Below are 13958 nucleotides of genomic sequence, written 5' to 3'. Positions count from 1 at the left end.
CAGCTCTTACCCAGATGGGAACCAAGCTGCCACTCAAACTGCGCTCGCTCCTGCTTCGGGCAGAGCTGGTGCATCGCTGCTGCTCCTCGGGGCCGCGAGGTATTTCTACACTTCTGTGGCCTGGTTGGAAGAGAAAACTGTCTTTTCTTTTTAAATGGATTGAGTCAATACCCCAGATTTAATTTTCTTTCCTGTTTTTATAAGCAGCACCTTTATCAGGAGCGGTTGCTGTTAGCTGAAGTAGATTGTAGGTTCCCACCTGGGCGGTGTTGTAGGGCTTTACAGGGAAAGGGATGGTGATGTGGCAGAGGAAGCAAGGTTTTCTTTTACCTTCTGGGAAGAAGAAGCAGCCAGCAAGGTAAGATCTGGGAGCTGCTTAAAGTGGTGCAGAAACAGGGGCTACAGCCAGCCCTTCTGGGCAGAGCTGAAATATATAGGGACCAAGAAGAAGTGTATAGGGACCCAAGCAGAAGTATATGGGACACTGGATCCATTTTCCAGTGAAGTAACTGGAAAACCCAAACCTGTTTCCTTGGCCCACATCCCTTGTGTAGCGGGGACAGGTCCCTCACCAGGGGTTTTAGTTCCACCCCCCTACTGAAAGGGAGGAGTTTAGGAGCAGGATTCGGCATCCCATCCAGTCACCCGAAATGCTAAACTTGTTTTTTGGGGTCGATGTGCTTTATTTCTATACAGGCTACAGTGCCAAGCGTGGCATGTTATAATCCCTCTAATATTTTTGCTTTTTAAGCTCTATTTGTGGGAGAAGGGAGAGTTTTTTGAGGCTCGGTCCATCTTTAACTCAAGGTTGAACGACGTAGCTGGAAAACGTGGCTTTGTGTCTGGTAGCAGCAGCCAGAGGCGTCCCTAAAATACGAGGCATCTTCTACCACGGTGTTGTAACTCTTGAACCAGGGGATTTTTTGCTCCTGAATGGCTTACAAATGTAGATTAATGTTGTAACTTCAAGTTACAGAAAACCTTTAAGAAACATCTTTAAAAAGAGACAAAAACTTAAACTAGAGCTTAAAATTTGTGCTTGGTTTGTACTGAAATGATCCCTGCAGCTTATAAATCACTGAGATGTGTGGTTAGTTGTGCTGATGGGCAGTTCTTCTCAAGCTAACGCTGGACCACAGCCTTTGTGGTACTGCTGTGCTGTGAGCGGGGTTTTTTTGAAGTTCAAGGGAAAGGCTGAGTACCCCAGGGTCAAAATGCTGGCTGCGTATTTTAAAGGTTATGTGGCTATATATAGCAAAGCCGGGTTTTTCTGTGAAAATAGTAAGCAGAGTCCTTGTTCAGTAAATTCCAGATTTCTCTTGGTTTAAAAAAAAAAAAAAAAAAACACCTTTGGCTGTTTTCTGCTATTTACCAGTGTCTCTTTTTGCAGGATTCATGAATAAAATTTTCCATCCTAACATCGATGAAGCGTAAGTAAATCCCACGTGTGTGGTTTTTCTCAGGCTTTTGTTTAATGGTAGCTGCGTCCTGGCTCTGTAATAACATGCCAGACTTTAATAACACTTCCAGCTAATCTAGCAGTCCAAAGGATGTCTTCTAAAGTTAACTTCCAGGAGTGGGTCAGGCTGTAGGCAAGATGGGGAGATGCGTGCTGCAGGTTCTCAGATGTGGTCTTTGTATTGTAACGTGCCTCACTTAAAAAATTCGGAGCTGTAAGACCTCTTCTCCTTGGCCTCATGCTGGCTTTCTTGAAACAGGGAAGGGTGCTGGCTTAGCCATAGCTCCTTCTTTAGCCGAAGTTTGTTCTTGATAAAATGCTTTACAGTAGAAATCAGCTTTGCCACATTTTTTCAGTTCGGGTTTAAGGGGAGTCACCTACACTTCAGTCTCTCCAGTAGGTCCCCGTATGGGTCAGCTAATTCAGTAATGGCTCCAATTTGCTTTCCTTTGTGCAGAGTACAAAGATTCGTGTAGTTAAAGGCTGTCCCCCTCTTAACCACAGGACAGGAGTAAATCACAGCTTATCTGAAACCACGGGGCGAAGGCAGGGCAGTGGAAGGGGGTAGATTGTGTTAAATCCCCAGAGTGTTTCTGAGTGTGACTGTGTTTAATTCAATTTTTTCCATATGTTTCAGGTCAGGAACTGTATGTCTAGATGTAATCAATCAAACTTGGACGGCTCTCTATGGTGAGTTTTGGCATTCCCCCGAAAAATCACACGAGCATCCCTATTTGGTGGGTTAACGCACCACAGACACAGATGATCTTAGGCTGACTCCTTTTAGTTAAATTTCAGTCTTCTCACTGAGCCAACGTCACGTGAAAATACGATTTTCATGCGAAAACACTTTCGTGACCTGTCTTTATGCCAGAGAGGCAAAAAAAAAACATTCCATAAACTTCACAAAGAATTGCTCGGTCCATTGCTTGGTGGGGTCTGGCAGCTACGCAGCAGCACCCAGGGATGATTTGGCAACAAAAGAGAGGAGAGACTGTATGGAAAGTGAAACCTCGTTTCAGCTACCCCATCCACGTTTTGCACGTGCGTTGGAACTGCTGTTCTTTGTGCACAAGGCTACGGTCCCACTTCTGCAGAAGGTGACAAGGCGACACCAGAAACTTTCTCATGGCAGCATCACTTCAGCGCAGGTTAGGAGGGGATCGTGTATCTAATAACTGCACTGCTTGCTGCAGAAGGTTTGGGGTTTCTTGTTATTCCTGGCTGTAACTCTCCTTTGCGGAGCTATAACAAGGTCAACTGATAGTTGAAGATCCATTGGAACAGCATTTAGGGAAGGCAGAAGTTGTTAAAAGGACTACATTTGAGGAGAAAAGGAATACATTTGAGAATCTAGTCTAGGTTGGCTGTGTTCTAAAAAATATAATCTAAAAAATATAAACTTCTTCAGGTGTTCCAATTCTGTGTTATGGAAAAGTATTCAAGGAAAATATACACGTCAAATCCTTCACGTTTTCCCTTGAAAACCCAACTTTACCCGTGTAAGCTGGAGTTTTCAAGCAGTTGCTAGAGAGACGAGCCACTTCACCTTCCTCACGAGCACAATTTGTGAGGGAATACTAGACTTGGCGAGCGCTGGGTGTGAAATTGCTATAGCAACTTGTTGAACCTTACTCCGAATCAGAATGCCTCGAGTCCTCCCGGCGCGGCTGCGTGGCGTACACTTCACGTGGCTTTGTTGTAAAGGATTGCCTTCGCCGTGACCCAGGCGGCGTTGCTAATGGAGGATGAGAAGGCTTTTGTGTCCCGGGAGAATCTGATGCGAGGCGAAGGAATTAAAGCTGGTAGCAAAGCAAGCCCTCTGCTGGGGATCAGCCTGCATGGTTCAGCTGACGGCAGAATCCAGCTCGGTGCAGGGCCTGCTGCTGTTCCACAGCCTCAGTGCCACCTGCGGGTCACGGGGGTGGCTGGACAGAAAGAAATGGCTCTGCTGTGACTGCGGGGCTGGTTCTCTGCCCTGGCAGACGGGTGTGGATATCCTCTCTGTTCTGCAGCATGCTCTCACAGACGGTCACGGCGGGGCTTCTGTGCTATTTCCAAGCGGTTTCATAGGAAGGCTTTCTGTGAGAGGTTTCCTAATGAGCGCTGCTGTATTTCTGTCATTACTCACAGAGGTAGCAAAGACCAAGATATTTTTGCTTTGCTTTGCTTCTGATGTATTAATATCAGCAAGCTTGCAAAAATATCTCCCGTATTTTTCCTTGTGATATCGATGTGAGGAAACCTGAAAGTATCAGGTGCGGATTTTGTACAGAGCACCTTTCAGTAGCTGGTGAATCTTGGCATTACGAAGTGAAACTTGGCATTACAAAGTGCGTCTTTTGGCAGTCCTCTCGTTGCAGGCTCCCCTCGCTTTACTGTAGGATGCCTTGAAGCTTGCAGAGAGGGTGCTGGGATGACTGCATTCTCTCTGCCCCTTCGGTTAGGAGTTGTCAAACACCAGAGCACCTACAGCTCTCCTCCTCGCTTCCAGGGCTTTACCTGAAATAAGGAGGCGGCCCGCTTCTGAACACAATCAAAAGGGGGAAATAAGATTCCCCAGTGCTTCCCGGCACAGCTGTGTTGGTGGGAGCGTTACCCCTTGGAACCAGAGCGCTCCTGCGCTGGCAGAGGAACTGGGTCAGAGAATTCAAGGAGGAACTAAGGTGGAAGAGACCCAGAATAGCCACCAATAAATTCATGAGGACCTCATGGCTAGGCTCCCTGTCGTTCCCTAATGAAGTATCAGGTCCTTAGCGCTATCGTTAGGCTTCCTGCTCACATCCAACTAGTTCTTGTTAAACTAACGCTGCTTTTAGTGATTGGAAAGAAGGGGGACATCCCTCGGGTCTCCTTAAAAATAATAATAAAAAATCCCCGCAGTGTGTTCAGTGAGTCATGGTAGTTTTTAGGACTCTGCTCAGCAGACACTAGGGTTTAGGTGTCCAGTGGCTATAAAGAGAAGCCTGATCTAAGCCTGCTCGTGGAGAGACTTGAGCCAAGAGCAGGTGGCACCACAAGCTGAAGTTAACTTCTTGCTGATATGTCTGAACCCAATCCCTAGGATGGTGAAATTGGTTTTCCAAGGAGAGGCCACTCCCAAGGCCATGGCAGAAAGCATTCCTGCCGAGCGCTGTCACTGTTCTTGTGGTCCCTTTTCGGATTCAGATCCTTCTTCCAGTTGCTGCTGTGCTTCATCCTAGGGCTAGTTGGTGGCACTGAGCGCTCAGCGTGCCACCAGTGGCAAATTTGGTCAAGGCTCTCACCCTGTGTGTGCTCTACAGGGCTTTGTCACTGTCCTCTGCTGGCGGTGGAAGGGGCAATGGTTTCTAATAGTAGAGATTTCAGGGTAAAATCTCTTAGTGGTGCTTAGTGGTGCCCCTGCGTAGCAGAGACCAGTTGGTTGTGACCTGTAGCGATCGATACCGTTGACTTTTTGCAGCTGGGTGATGTGGTTCCAGCTATAACGACCCCCGTGCTCCTGAGTGTATATAAACCACGGCCTTTCTTCCTACCCAGCAGCAGGGTTTGTGCTGGGCAGGTGACTGGGGTGGTTGTAGCACGGTGTCTGTATGTCCTGACGCGTTGATGCAGGAGGAAAGAACAGACAGCTCCTGGAGTCTCCCTGGCCTTGGGTAGGGTCAAATAAACGCGTTCAGAAAGCACACGGTGGTAGATCCACAGAGGATGTAACCTTTGGGCAGTAGCACGGACCTGCCTGGACCTGCTGCCCGGCTCTTTGGAGGCTGCATCTTCGGTGGTGGGGCTGGAGCCTGGTTTTGTGTGGCTGCAGCCCGGAGCTGCAGGAACTATTTGCACAGGAGGGCTGTAGGAGCTCTGCCCCCCCCACACACACACACCCCGAGGTACCTGCCCTCTGTCACACCTGCCTGAATTCAGCAGCTCTAGAGGGGGCAGGCGATGCTTATCCATGGGCAGGAATACTCTGATAAAAGACATGGAGAATATTCAGAACAGACTGATTCAAAAACACGCTGCTCTGCCTCTATCAGCAGCTCCCCCCCGCCCGGGTAAAGCAAAACGTGGCACGCAGCCCTCCTAACCCCGTTTAATCTCTGCTCTGGGGGGGTTGCAGAGCCCTTCCGAAGCCCCCGAGGAGGAGGAGTGATGCAGGGCTGTGGCTGAACACCCCCACTTGTTGTCTCAGGGATGTGGGAAGAGGGCTTCGTGCATCCACGGTTACTCACCAGCACCAGGAGGATGTGGCCTGGGGGGGATTATTTAGTGACAGATGCCAACTGGCACTGCGGTGTTACCGGGGTCTCTTTGCATCCTGTGAATTGGTTTGGAACTCGGGGGGGCTTGTTGGTTGCTCTTTCTGTCAATGCGGTCATCATCTAAGGCCCTGTAGGTGCTTTGTGCTCGAGGTAAGTCCATTTAGTCATGGAGCATGAGATAGATACCCATAACGATGCTTACAGAGGGAGGCAGAAGTGGGAGAAGAACTCAGTGAGGTGGGATGGGGCGAATCATGCTGGTTTTGTTTTTTCTCCTTTTATTCTTAAGCCAGGGCTAAGCAAGTCTCCACTGATGTTCCAGACAATTCACCTTCCACTTCTTCAGCCCGCAGATATCTGTAGCTACATGGTAGGGATGTTGAGTAGTAGAAGGTGGCTGAAGAGCTGCAGCATGTCTCCAGCAGCAGCCACAGCCGTGTGTGCTCCTTTCCCCATGCCTTCCTCTTTATTTTAACTTGTGCCCACGTTTTCAGCGTGTTTGCCCAGCTTTGTGCTGCTGTTCCAGTGTCAGTGCTTGCAGGATGATGAATCTGATTCTAGGTCTGTGGATGTGAGCGACTGTCTTTCTCTTGCAGATCTCACCAATATATTTGAATCGTTCCTGCCCCAGCTGCTGGCCTATCCTAACCCCATAGATCCTCTAAATGGCGACGCTGCAGCCATGTACCTCCACCGACCAGAAGAGTACAAACAGAAAATTAAAGGTAAGGGTATTAATAACACGTTGTGTTACTATTAACATTAATAACAGATTGTGCCCGTTCCTTCCCGTCACAGCAGCCCTGTTCGTTTTAAAGGAAAGTAGCCTGAAACAAGGGGTGGGTGAACTGATGCTGCTTGAAGATGGTATGCATGGTGTGTGCAGTGTGTGGCCAGGGTTTTAACTCGTTAGCAGATCCTAAGCAGGGAGGTAACGTCAAATCCTAACCTACTATGCTTGTTTTTTGGAGATCGGGGAAAAAAATAAGAAAAGGTACGTCACTGAAGAAAGGGACAAGGAAAAGTGCTCAGCTTAAATGGAAATATGCAGTTCCCAATTACTGAATAAAAGCGCTTGTTAGCAGTTCTGTGGAAATGTGTCTGAGAGCAGGAATCAAAGAATTGGCAAGACCATTACAGAAAGCACTTCTGTACGGCGACAGAGCAGGAACTCTCAGTAAATGCCAAGTAATCCTTCACTGGTGCTGCCTACTCCAGCTGAGGCTTATTAGTGCTCTACCCTGTTCAGGGAGTGCCATTTAAGAAAGCTGCAGGCCAGTTAGTGATGGCTTGAGGAGTATGACGAGGGTAGATGGTCTTGAAGATGCCTCTGATGATGAAAAAGGCAAAGAACTGGAGGAGTTTTAATTTTGAGGGCTGAGTGGGGTTTGAAGTTTGGGCATGTCAAAGAGACCTTCAAAGAGGAAGGGACTGACTTCTCCTGGGATCACCAGGAGCAGGATTTGGTCACAGGCTTCCAATTCAGCTCGGGGAGCGTAGGCTAAACGTTAACAGTGACTGGGGAGGATGGGTGAGCCCTGACAGAGCCTGTGAGGGTGCTGGTGTCTGCCTGTGGAAGGACAAATGAAACCAGTCAGGAAAAAAGAGCCAGTAGCTCCTGGGGATCGGGGAAGGGTCCCAGGAAGGGCTCTTATGGATGAGACTGAGGATAGAAGGCCTAGTCCTGGCAAGCTAAGTGAGACACAAACTGAATTAGTTTTGCATGCGAAACCTGAGAAATGAGAGAAAATAAGAATACAGGTGCTTGGCCTTCCCCGGAATCAGCTGCATGTAGACAAGAGCGGAGGCAGTGGGCCTGTGGCAAAAGCTGTGGACGTTTTATCCCTCGATCCAGTGATCACAATCAGTATTTAATTAGATGTTGGTAGTTTTAATCCCGTAGCTGGTAATTCACAGCCTTTGGTCCGGATTTGGTCTCCAGCTAAGTTTTGAATAGAGATCCTGACCACCTTTTTTTGGTCCCTGAATAACCATGAGGCTCGTTTGTCTGTGGGAGCCCAGCCAGCAGGGTGTGCAGGGCCTGCTCAGCAAGGAGAGCATCCCCCAGCAGCACCATCTAATAGTCTTCCTGTGCGAGATGGGGCAACAGCTTTCCTAACAGCATTGCGACATCCCCCCTGTGTTCAGAGAGCGCGGGTACACCAGAGAGACGAGGGATTTGGTGGTGGAGCCCTTTCATCAGGGCTGCCACGTCACGCCGGAGCGGTTAAACCTCGAGTTGTTTTGTTCTGATGCAAAATGACCCTTCATCAACTGCGGGGTTTCTTTTTGAGGGTGGAACTCCAAATGAGGTCAAGCCAAGCTGTGATTTAAGTGCTGAGTTATTCAGCGCACTTTGCTCGACTCCTCTGACAGCTGCGTGACAAGATCGTAAGAACTACCCTGCAGAGCTGGCCTGTTCGGTATCCTCAAGTCCATTGCCTTTTTTTTTTCCATATGAACAAGCTTCAGGCAAAGCGGTTTGTCACACAAAATCTCCAGGGTCAGCATGAGGGATACTTTGGGTGTCCTCTGTGCTTTAATGAACCAGGGGGGAAAAAAAAAAAGCACCCTGGAAAAAGTGATCAGACTGACGGTAGCCAGCAGCAGGTGCTGCAAGGAACATCCAAGGGCCTGCCTACGGGAGGCTAAATAGGGCAGTCTGCTCCCTCCTTTCCGTCCCAACAGACGGATACAGCCCGTGAAGATGATCTGGAAGGAGATTGAAGGAGTTGAAACATGTCTCGTGTTCCGTGTACCCGAGAGTCCTGCCTCTGCTGTCTCTTCCCAGGCTTGCGTGACAAGCAGAAGAGAGCTAAACGTTGCCGTTCCTTATTGCCGTGTTTTTAAAAATAGCCATGGACGCGTAAAAACTGAGGCAATGGATTGTAACAGCTTCCCTGCTCTGGGAAACTCAGTATTGCAAATGCATAATTTATCGCTGCTTTTCTTCATTTTTTAGTTATGAGCGCATAGAGCAGTAGTGAAGAGACAAGCGTAGACTTAGAGATGTTGCACAAGGTTTGGAGCTGCCGTGATTCTTGGTATGAGCCCTAAACAAATCAGGATCTGTTATGGGATGTGTAAATATTTAATATTACTGATACAAAGCTGGAAAATGTGATGCTTAGCCTTAGAGCCTTTATGCTGATCAAGCAGTAAATGGACGCAGAACCACGTCTTCCTTAAAGATCTCCTTTTTTTTTTTTTTTGACACTCCTCGGCAGGGTGCCTTGTCTTACTGCTGGTGTGGCACCAAAAGGTGGGCTCCAGACAGGCAAAAGCGGCTCAAGATTAGCTTCTGTTGGGCTGTTAACTCCCTTTTGTCTTCCTTTTGCCTTCTCTTTGGTAGATCTAGCATGAAAGCTGCTTTGGGGAGGGCAGGGTGGTGAGTAGCAGCAGTCAAAGCGTGCTGAGGGGTGGGTTGGGTGTTGGTGCTGGGAGCAGAGGACACCTCTGCGAGCAGCTCTCCCATCCTGTCTGGTGGCTGTGAGGTTCCAGCGTGGCTGTGCTGGTGTTTTGAAGAGCTCACAGGCATGTACCAGCCACAGGGCGTAATCACAGCTTGTTCTTGCCCCAGGGTTTAAAAACAGATGGATCTGAGTGGAATTTCCCTGGTAGGAATGGGTACATCAAGGCTTTTCTTTGTGGATTTGAAGGGGCTTCTGCGGAAGACGGTTTGTCAGTATTATTTAGATGTTTCAGTGTCCTTCCCTTAATATTTTCCCTTAATAAACTGAAGATCCAAGTTCAATACAGTGTTCAGCACAAAAGCTCCCTGGAAGCTTGACCTTTCTGAGATTAAACCTCCAGAAAGGCCCAGCCCAGGGGCCTGGTCATTTTCCTGGGTAGAGGATGGCATTTTACATTTGACATGCTTTTAAGTCTTGTTTTATCTGAAACAATTTAGGTTCAGGCAGGTCTTTTCCTTTTCTTTTCCATAAGAAATGGTGGCTTCTGTGTCTAGATCACCGGTTGCCGGAGAACACATGAAGCAGGCAGTGAAGGAGCACTTCTGGCCCCCTGTCCTGCCATCCTAGGTGGGTTTGGAGTAAGCGTAGAGTGAATCTGATCCTGAAGTTCCCAGGAAGAGGTTACTATTGTCATTCAGGACATCCCAAGTCTTGCAGCAAAGGAACTTTGGTTCCCTTTGGATTGTGCAAGAAAAAACAGCTTATCTGGGAGATCAGTTCCTGGAAAGCTCCAGGGAGTGGCCGCTACAGGGACATGTCCTGTTGGCATCATCCCATCTCCTTATCTCTGCTCGTCGTCTGCTGCCCACCCACCCATGTAAATCTTCTGAAGGCATGATGCTTTTTTGCATCCCTCTTTCAGTCACTTCCTCTCGTCTTTAAATGTAATTAGGTCTGCTGCTTCATTTTCTCTCACGTTGCAGTGTCCATCTCTTTTGGCAGGTGGCCCCTGCCCCAGACTCTACAGCACCCGATCTCTGCTACAGGTAGGAGATGCGATCAGGCAGGGCCTAAGCACCATCATATCATAGTCCAGCACCTTCTGAGAAGAGGATTTTCAGTGACCAGAACCTGAGGACGGAGGACAAGGGTGCCTTTCTGTCGACGTTGTGTGCTCCAAGAGCCCGGCAGCACCCTGAGTCTCTGCAGCGCGCGGAGAGGCCTCGAATGCTCCCTGCTTCCTGGTGTTTACGGAGCTGCCTTTAATACTTTATCAGTTCTTACAACTTCTGGTAAAACAGATTTGAACAGCAGTTTCTGCAGTCCGAGTGAGCGAGTTAATAATGTATCTTAAACAGTCAGACTGAAACTACGTGCGTCATTAGACTGAAGCTCTTTGGGCTCAGAAGCATCTTCCAGCCAGCTCTCATGTAGAGCTTTTCAGGGCAGAGCTGGTCTGCCGAGGCCACCGGCCGCTCCGTCCTGCGGACCCCTCCATGAGGGTTTGTCTTCAGGTTCTGCCCATACCATCCTCCTGGGCCTGGGGGAACTACTTGAGCTCCGTGTCCCTCTGTCAGCTCCAGAAATTGGGGGAACGATAAGATTTCTTGCCAAGTATTTTTCCCTTCCATTAGGCTGAAAGGAAGGGCAGTCTTAATGCAGTCTTTAAAAAGCCCAGTCTTTGAAACCTGTGCTTTAGGACTTAGAGATATTAGGTGTGTCCTCCTGCAGCTCTGCAATGCATCCCCCTGCCAATGGGATACAGAATAAAAAACTTCTCTGTGCTCCCGGAGGAGATCCTTGTGCACCTCATTCCCTTCTGTTCCCGGGGAGAAATAAAAATTCACAATTCGGAAGGCTGCTAGGCTGGGGCTGGTACGTGACACGTTTCCGTGCAGGGACCCATCTTCGAGCACGAAGGGATGACGGAATTCTCCCTCGCTTTGGTGTTTTAATATTGCCGTTTGGGGGAGGCTTTGCATTTTAGTACCTTCGTGTCTGGAAAGGAGACGAGTTTGCAGCTGAAATTCCCCGAAGGCAGCGCAAGCACAGCTCTCGTTTCCTTACTGAAATGCAGGGTGGAAGAGGTGCTGTCGGGATGTTTCTTCACTTGTTTGTGCTCTGAAGCTGCTTTTTCAGCACGGATGTGTAGCAAGAAGGCTTTCTCGGCCGAGATAACCCGCGTGCTGAGGGCACCAGCCCCTCCTTGAGCCTTAGAGGGGCTGCTCCAGGAGCCAGGAGGAAAAGGGGACGTGCTTTGGGTTTTCACTTTAAACAAACCTATTCCCTTAAGCAAACCTGTTCCCGCAGTAGTCTTCCGCTCTTTCTCTATCCATTCTTCCTTAAACTCCACTCAGGCACAGTCTCTCCCGTCCCAAACTGGGGACATCTGGTTTGTTCTGAGATTTCTTCTCTTCCTCCTCAGTCTCTCAGGTAGGTTTCAGTGACTCCTGTCCTGTGCTATCAGTTTAAACTTTCCGATCATAATTTTTTTAAAGCCAGGCTATATAATAGTGACATCTCGATGGCTTTTAGGTTTGTTCTCTGTCACCGTGGAAGCTTCTGTTTTGGCAGTAAATGTAACCCTATTACAGTAAATGTGAGAGAAACTCCACGAGGGAGAACTTGGGTTGTTTCTAGCTCTGTGTGTGTGCGCCAGTGGTGTGGGAGCATGGAGACTGCACATCTTCAAGGGTCTTGCACGTCTTTGAATGTCTTCAAGTGTGTTCTTACCGTGTTCCTGGACAGTGCTGCCTTTGGTCAGAGGAATACGGTCAGCCCGCGGTAACCGCTGTAATGCACACGATCTGTCAAACACGTTACCCTGCCAGCTGTTAGTCCTAGCTTAGCCATCCTCTGCCTGTTGAATATATGCTGTTTAATGTCTTCTCTTTTTCTGTCACACGCAGAATACATTCAGAAATATGCAACAGAAGAAGCACTAAAAGAACAGGAAGAAGGCACCGGGGACAGCTCATCCGAGAGCTCCATGTCCGACTTCTCGGAAGACGAGGCTCAGGATATGGAGTTGTAGTAGAAGAGGCAACCTGCTTTTCAGAGAGACTCTAATTTCCTAACCATGAGAAGCAGACTATAATATTCATATTTAAACAAAGCAATTTTTTTTATTACTAAACAAGGTTTTTATGAATAATAGCATTGATATATATATATATATCACCCTTTAGATCTTGATTTTCTTGGTCATTTCTCAACCCGAGGTGCATAGCATATTCCCACATTCCATTTTGGTAGCAATATGCAGCCCGAATGCATGCATTCAGATTCCATTTGGCCAAGTCAACTTGTGTGCTACTGAACTGTCAGCTACAACAGCTGCCCTGGTAGGTAGGGAGTTAGCCGAGATGTTTGCTTTCTGATCGATGTTTCCAAAGACACCACCTTGGATGCTGACGTGGAACAGCGTTTTCTCAAAGTAACAAAAAAAAATCTGGGGGATAATATACTAACCGCGTAGATCAGACAGTGGAATAAAAGGTGCTCCTTCAGGTCAACCTTGCTGATCGTATTTTGTGTGGAGTCACATTTAAAAAAAAAAAAAAAAAGTAAATAAAAACCAACACAAATGCATGGAGCTATTCAGAGCATTGAAGCTTAAGAATTCTGACTTGGATTTTCAGTCCGTTTTTATACGTGGACTCCTGCCTGCCCTTCTGAACTGTAGGGACTGACAACCACTGGTCTATTTGCTTTTGGGACTTTTTGAAAGCCTTCATCTGGATGTTGCTCACTTTCTTGGTCTGGATTACGAGCTGTTCCCTTCGCGGGAGGAAAAAAAAAGACACACAAACAATGCTCTCTAAGCAGTGCTTTGATTTAGCTGGAGCACATGTGAAGTCAAACTCTTACTTTGTCATAGTTTTTGAAACTGCTGCCCTTTAATGGCTTCAAGTTTTGCTTTTTCTCTTGCTTGAAGTATGGTTAAACACCTCGCAAACACCTCTGTCCCCTAGGAGGGTTCTCTGACCAGATGGATTAGCCTTGCTGAGAGCTTCAGATCCACGAAGATTGGCCCATTGGCTGTAGTCCACGAATCCAGCGGCACTGATTTTATTTTCCTTTTTTTTTCCCCCTTCTGCACCAGCTTGGTAGCCATCTGCTTGTGTGTGTACAACAGGATTAAAAATTTCTTAAAGTTAACAAAGAATATGATCTAGAAAAAAAAAATTGAGATGAATAAAAAAAGACTAAAAGCACCAATTGAGGAAGCAAGTGAATCTGCTTGTTTTGTTGTTGTTTTTTTTCTTCCTTTCAGGACACTTCTGTATGAAACGTTTGATTTATCTTGGTGTCTTTCAGCGAGCTGAGATTTTTGTTACGATGCTACAAAACCCGATATAGCAAATGTCTACCTGGGATGCTGGTATACTTGAACTCGGATAACTGTGTGTTGGAGGTTTGAACTAAGATGGATTTCCAATCAGAATGTTGAATGTTACCTGCTGTATTTTGGGGGGTTTCTGAGGGGTTTGGACAAGATTATTTTCATTTGTGGTGCAACCTACAGGACAGTGCATGGAAATCGACCCACCCTGTGCAACTCTCGAGCGGAGTTTTGGATGTCAGATTGGGACATTTTCCTTTTCCCAGAAGTGTTTTTTTTTTTCTTTAGAAATGCCACCAAGCTTCGAGTCAGTGGGGTTGGAAGGTTACAATCCTCTTTCGAATTCATAAAGCACAATCAATTTTTTTTTGTTGTTTTGGAGAAAAAAAGAAACGACTCGTACCATTTTGCTTTAGCATGATTTTCCTTAATAAAAATATACAAAGAATTTCCTTTATGTTAATTACGGGCATGAAGCAAAGGGTTTTCCTCCCCTTCCCCCC

The 13958-nt window shown here is 47.4% G+C and overlaps 1 protein-coding gene across 5 annotated transcripts in view; it reads left to right on the top strand.

Annotated features, from left to right (window-relative positions):
* UBE2H (ubiquitin conjugating enzyme E2 H) overlaps positions 1-13405 on the top strand; it is a 51111-nt gene extending 37706 nt beyond the window's left edge. For all 5 annotated transcript variants that reach the window (XM_050712939.1, XM_035571256.2, XM_035571261.2 and 2 more), the window contains 4 exons: positions 1391-1430; positions 2097-2149; positions 6294-6422; positions 12020-13405. In XM_050712939.1, the coding sequence (XP_050568896.1) occupies positions 1391-1430; positions 2097-2149; positions 6294-6422; positions 12020-12144 (347 nt within the window). In that variant the 3' untranslated portion in view covers positions 12145-13405. The remainder of the gene's footprint in view (positions 1-1390; positions 1431-2096; positions 2150-6293; positions 6423-12019) is intronic.
* The last annotated feature ends 553 nt before the right edge of the window (positions 13406-13958 follow it).

Source organism: Cygnus atratus, chromosome 1 (genome assembly GCF_013377495.2).
Source record: "Cygnus atratus isolate AKBS03 ecotype Queensland, Australia chromosome 1, CAtr_DNAZoo_HiC_assembly, whole genome shotgun sequence".
In the NCBI taxonomy this organism is placed as follows: Eukaryota; Metazoa; Chordata; class Aves; order Anseriformes; family Anatidae; genus Cygnus; species Cygnus atratus.
Note: the sequence above shows the minus strand (reverse complement) of the source record. Positions and strands in the feature narration are given on the sequence as shown.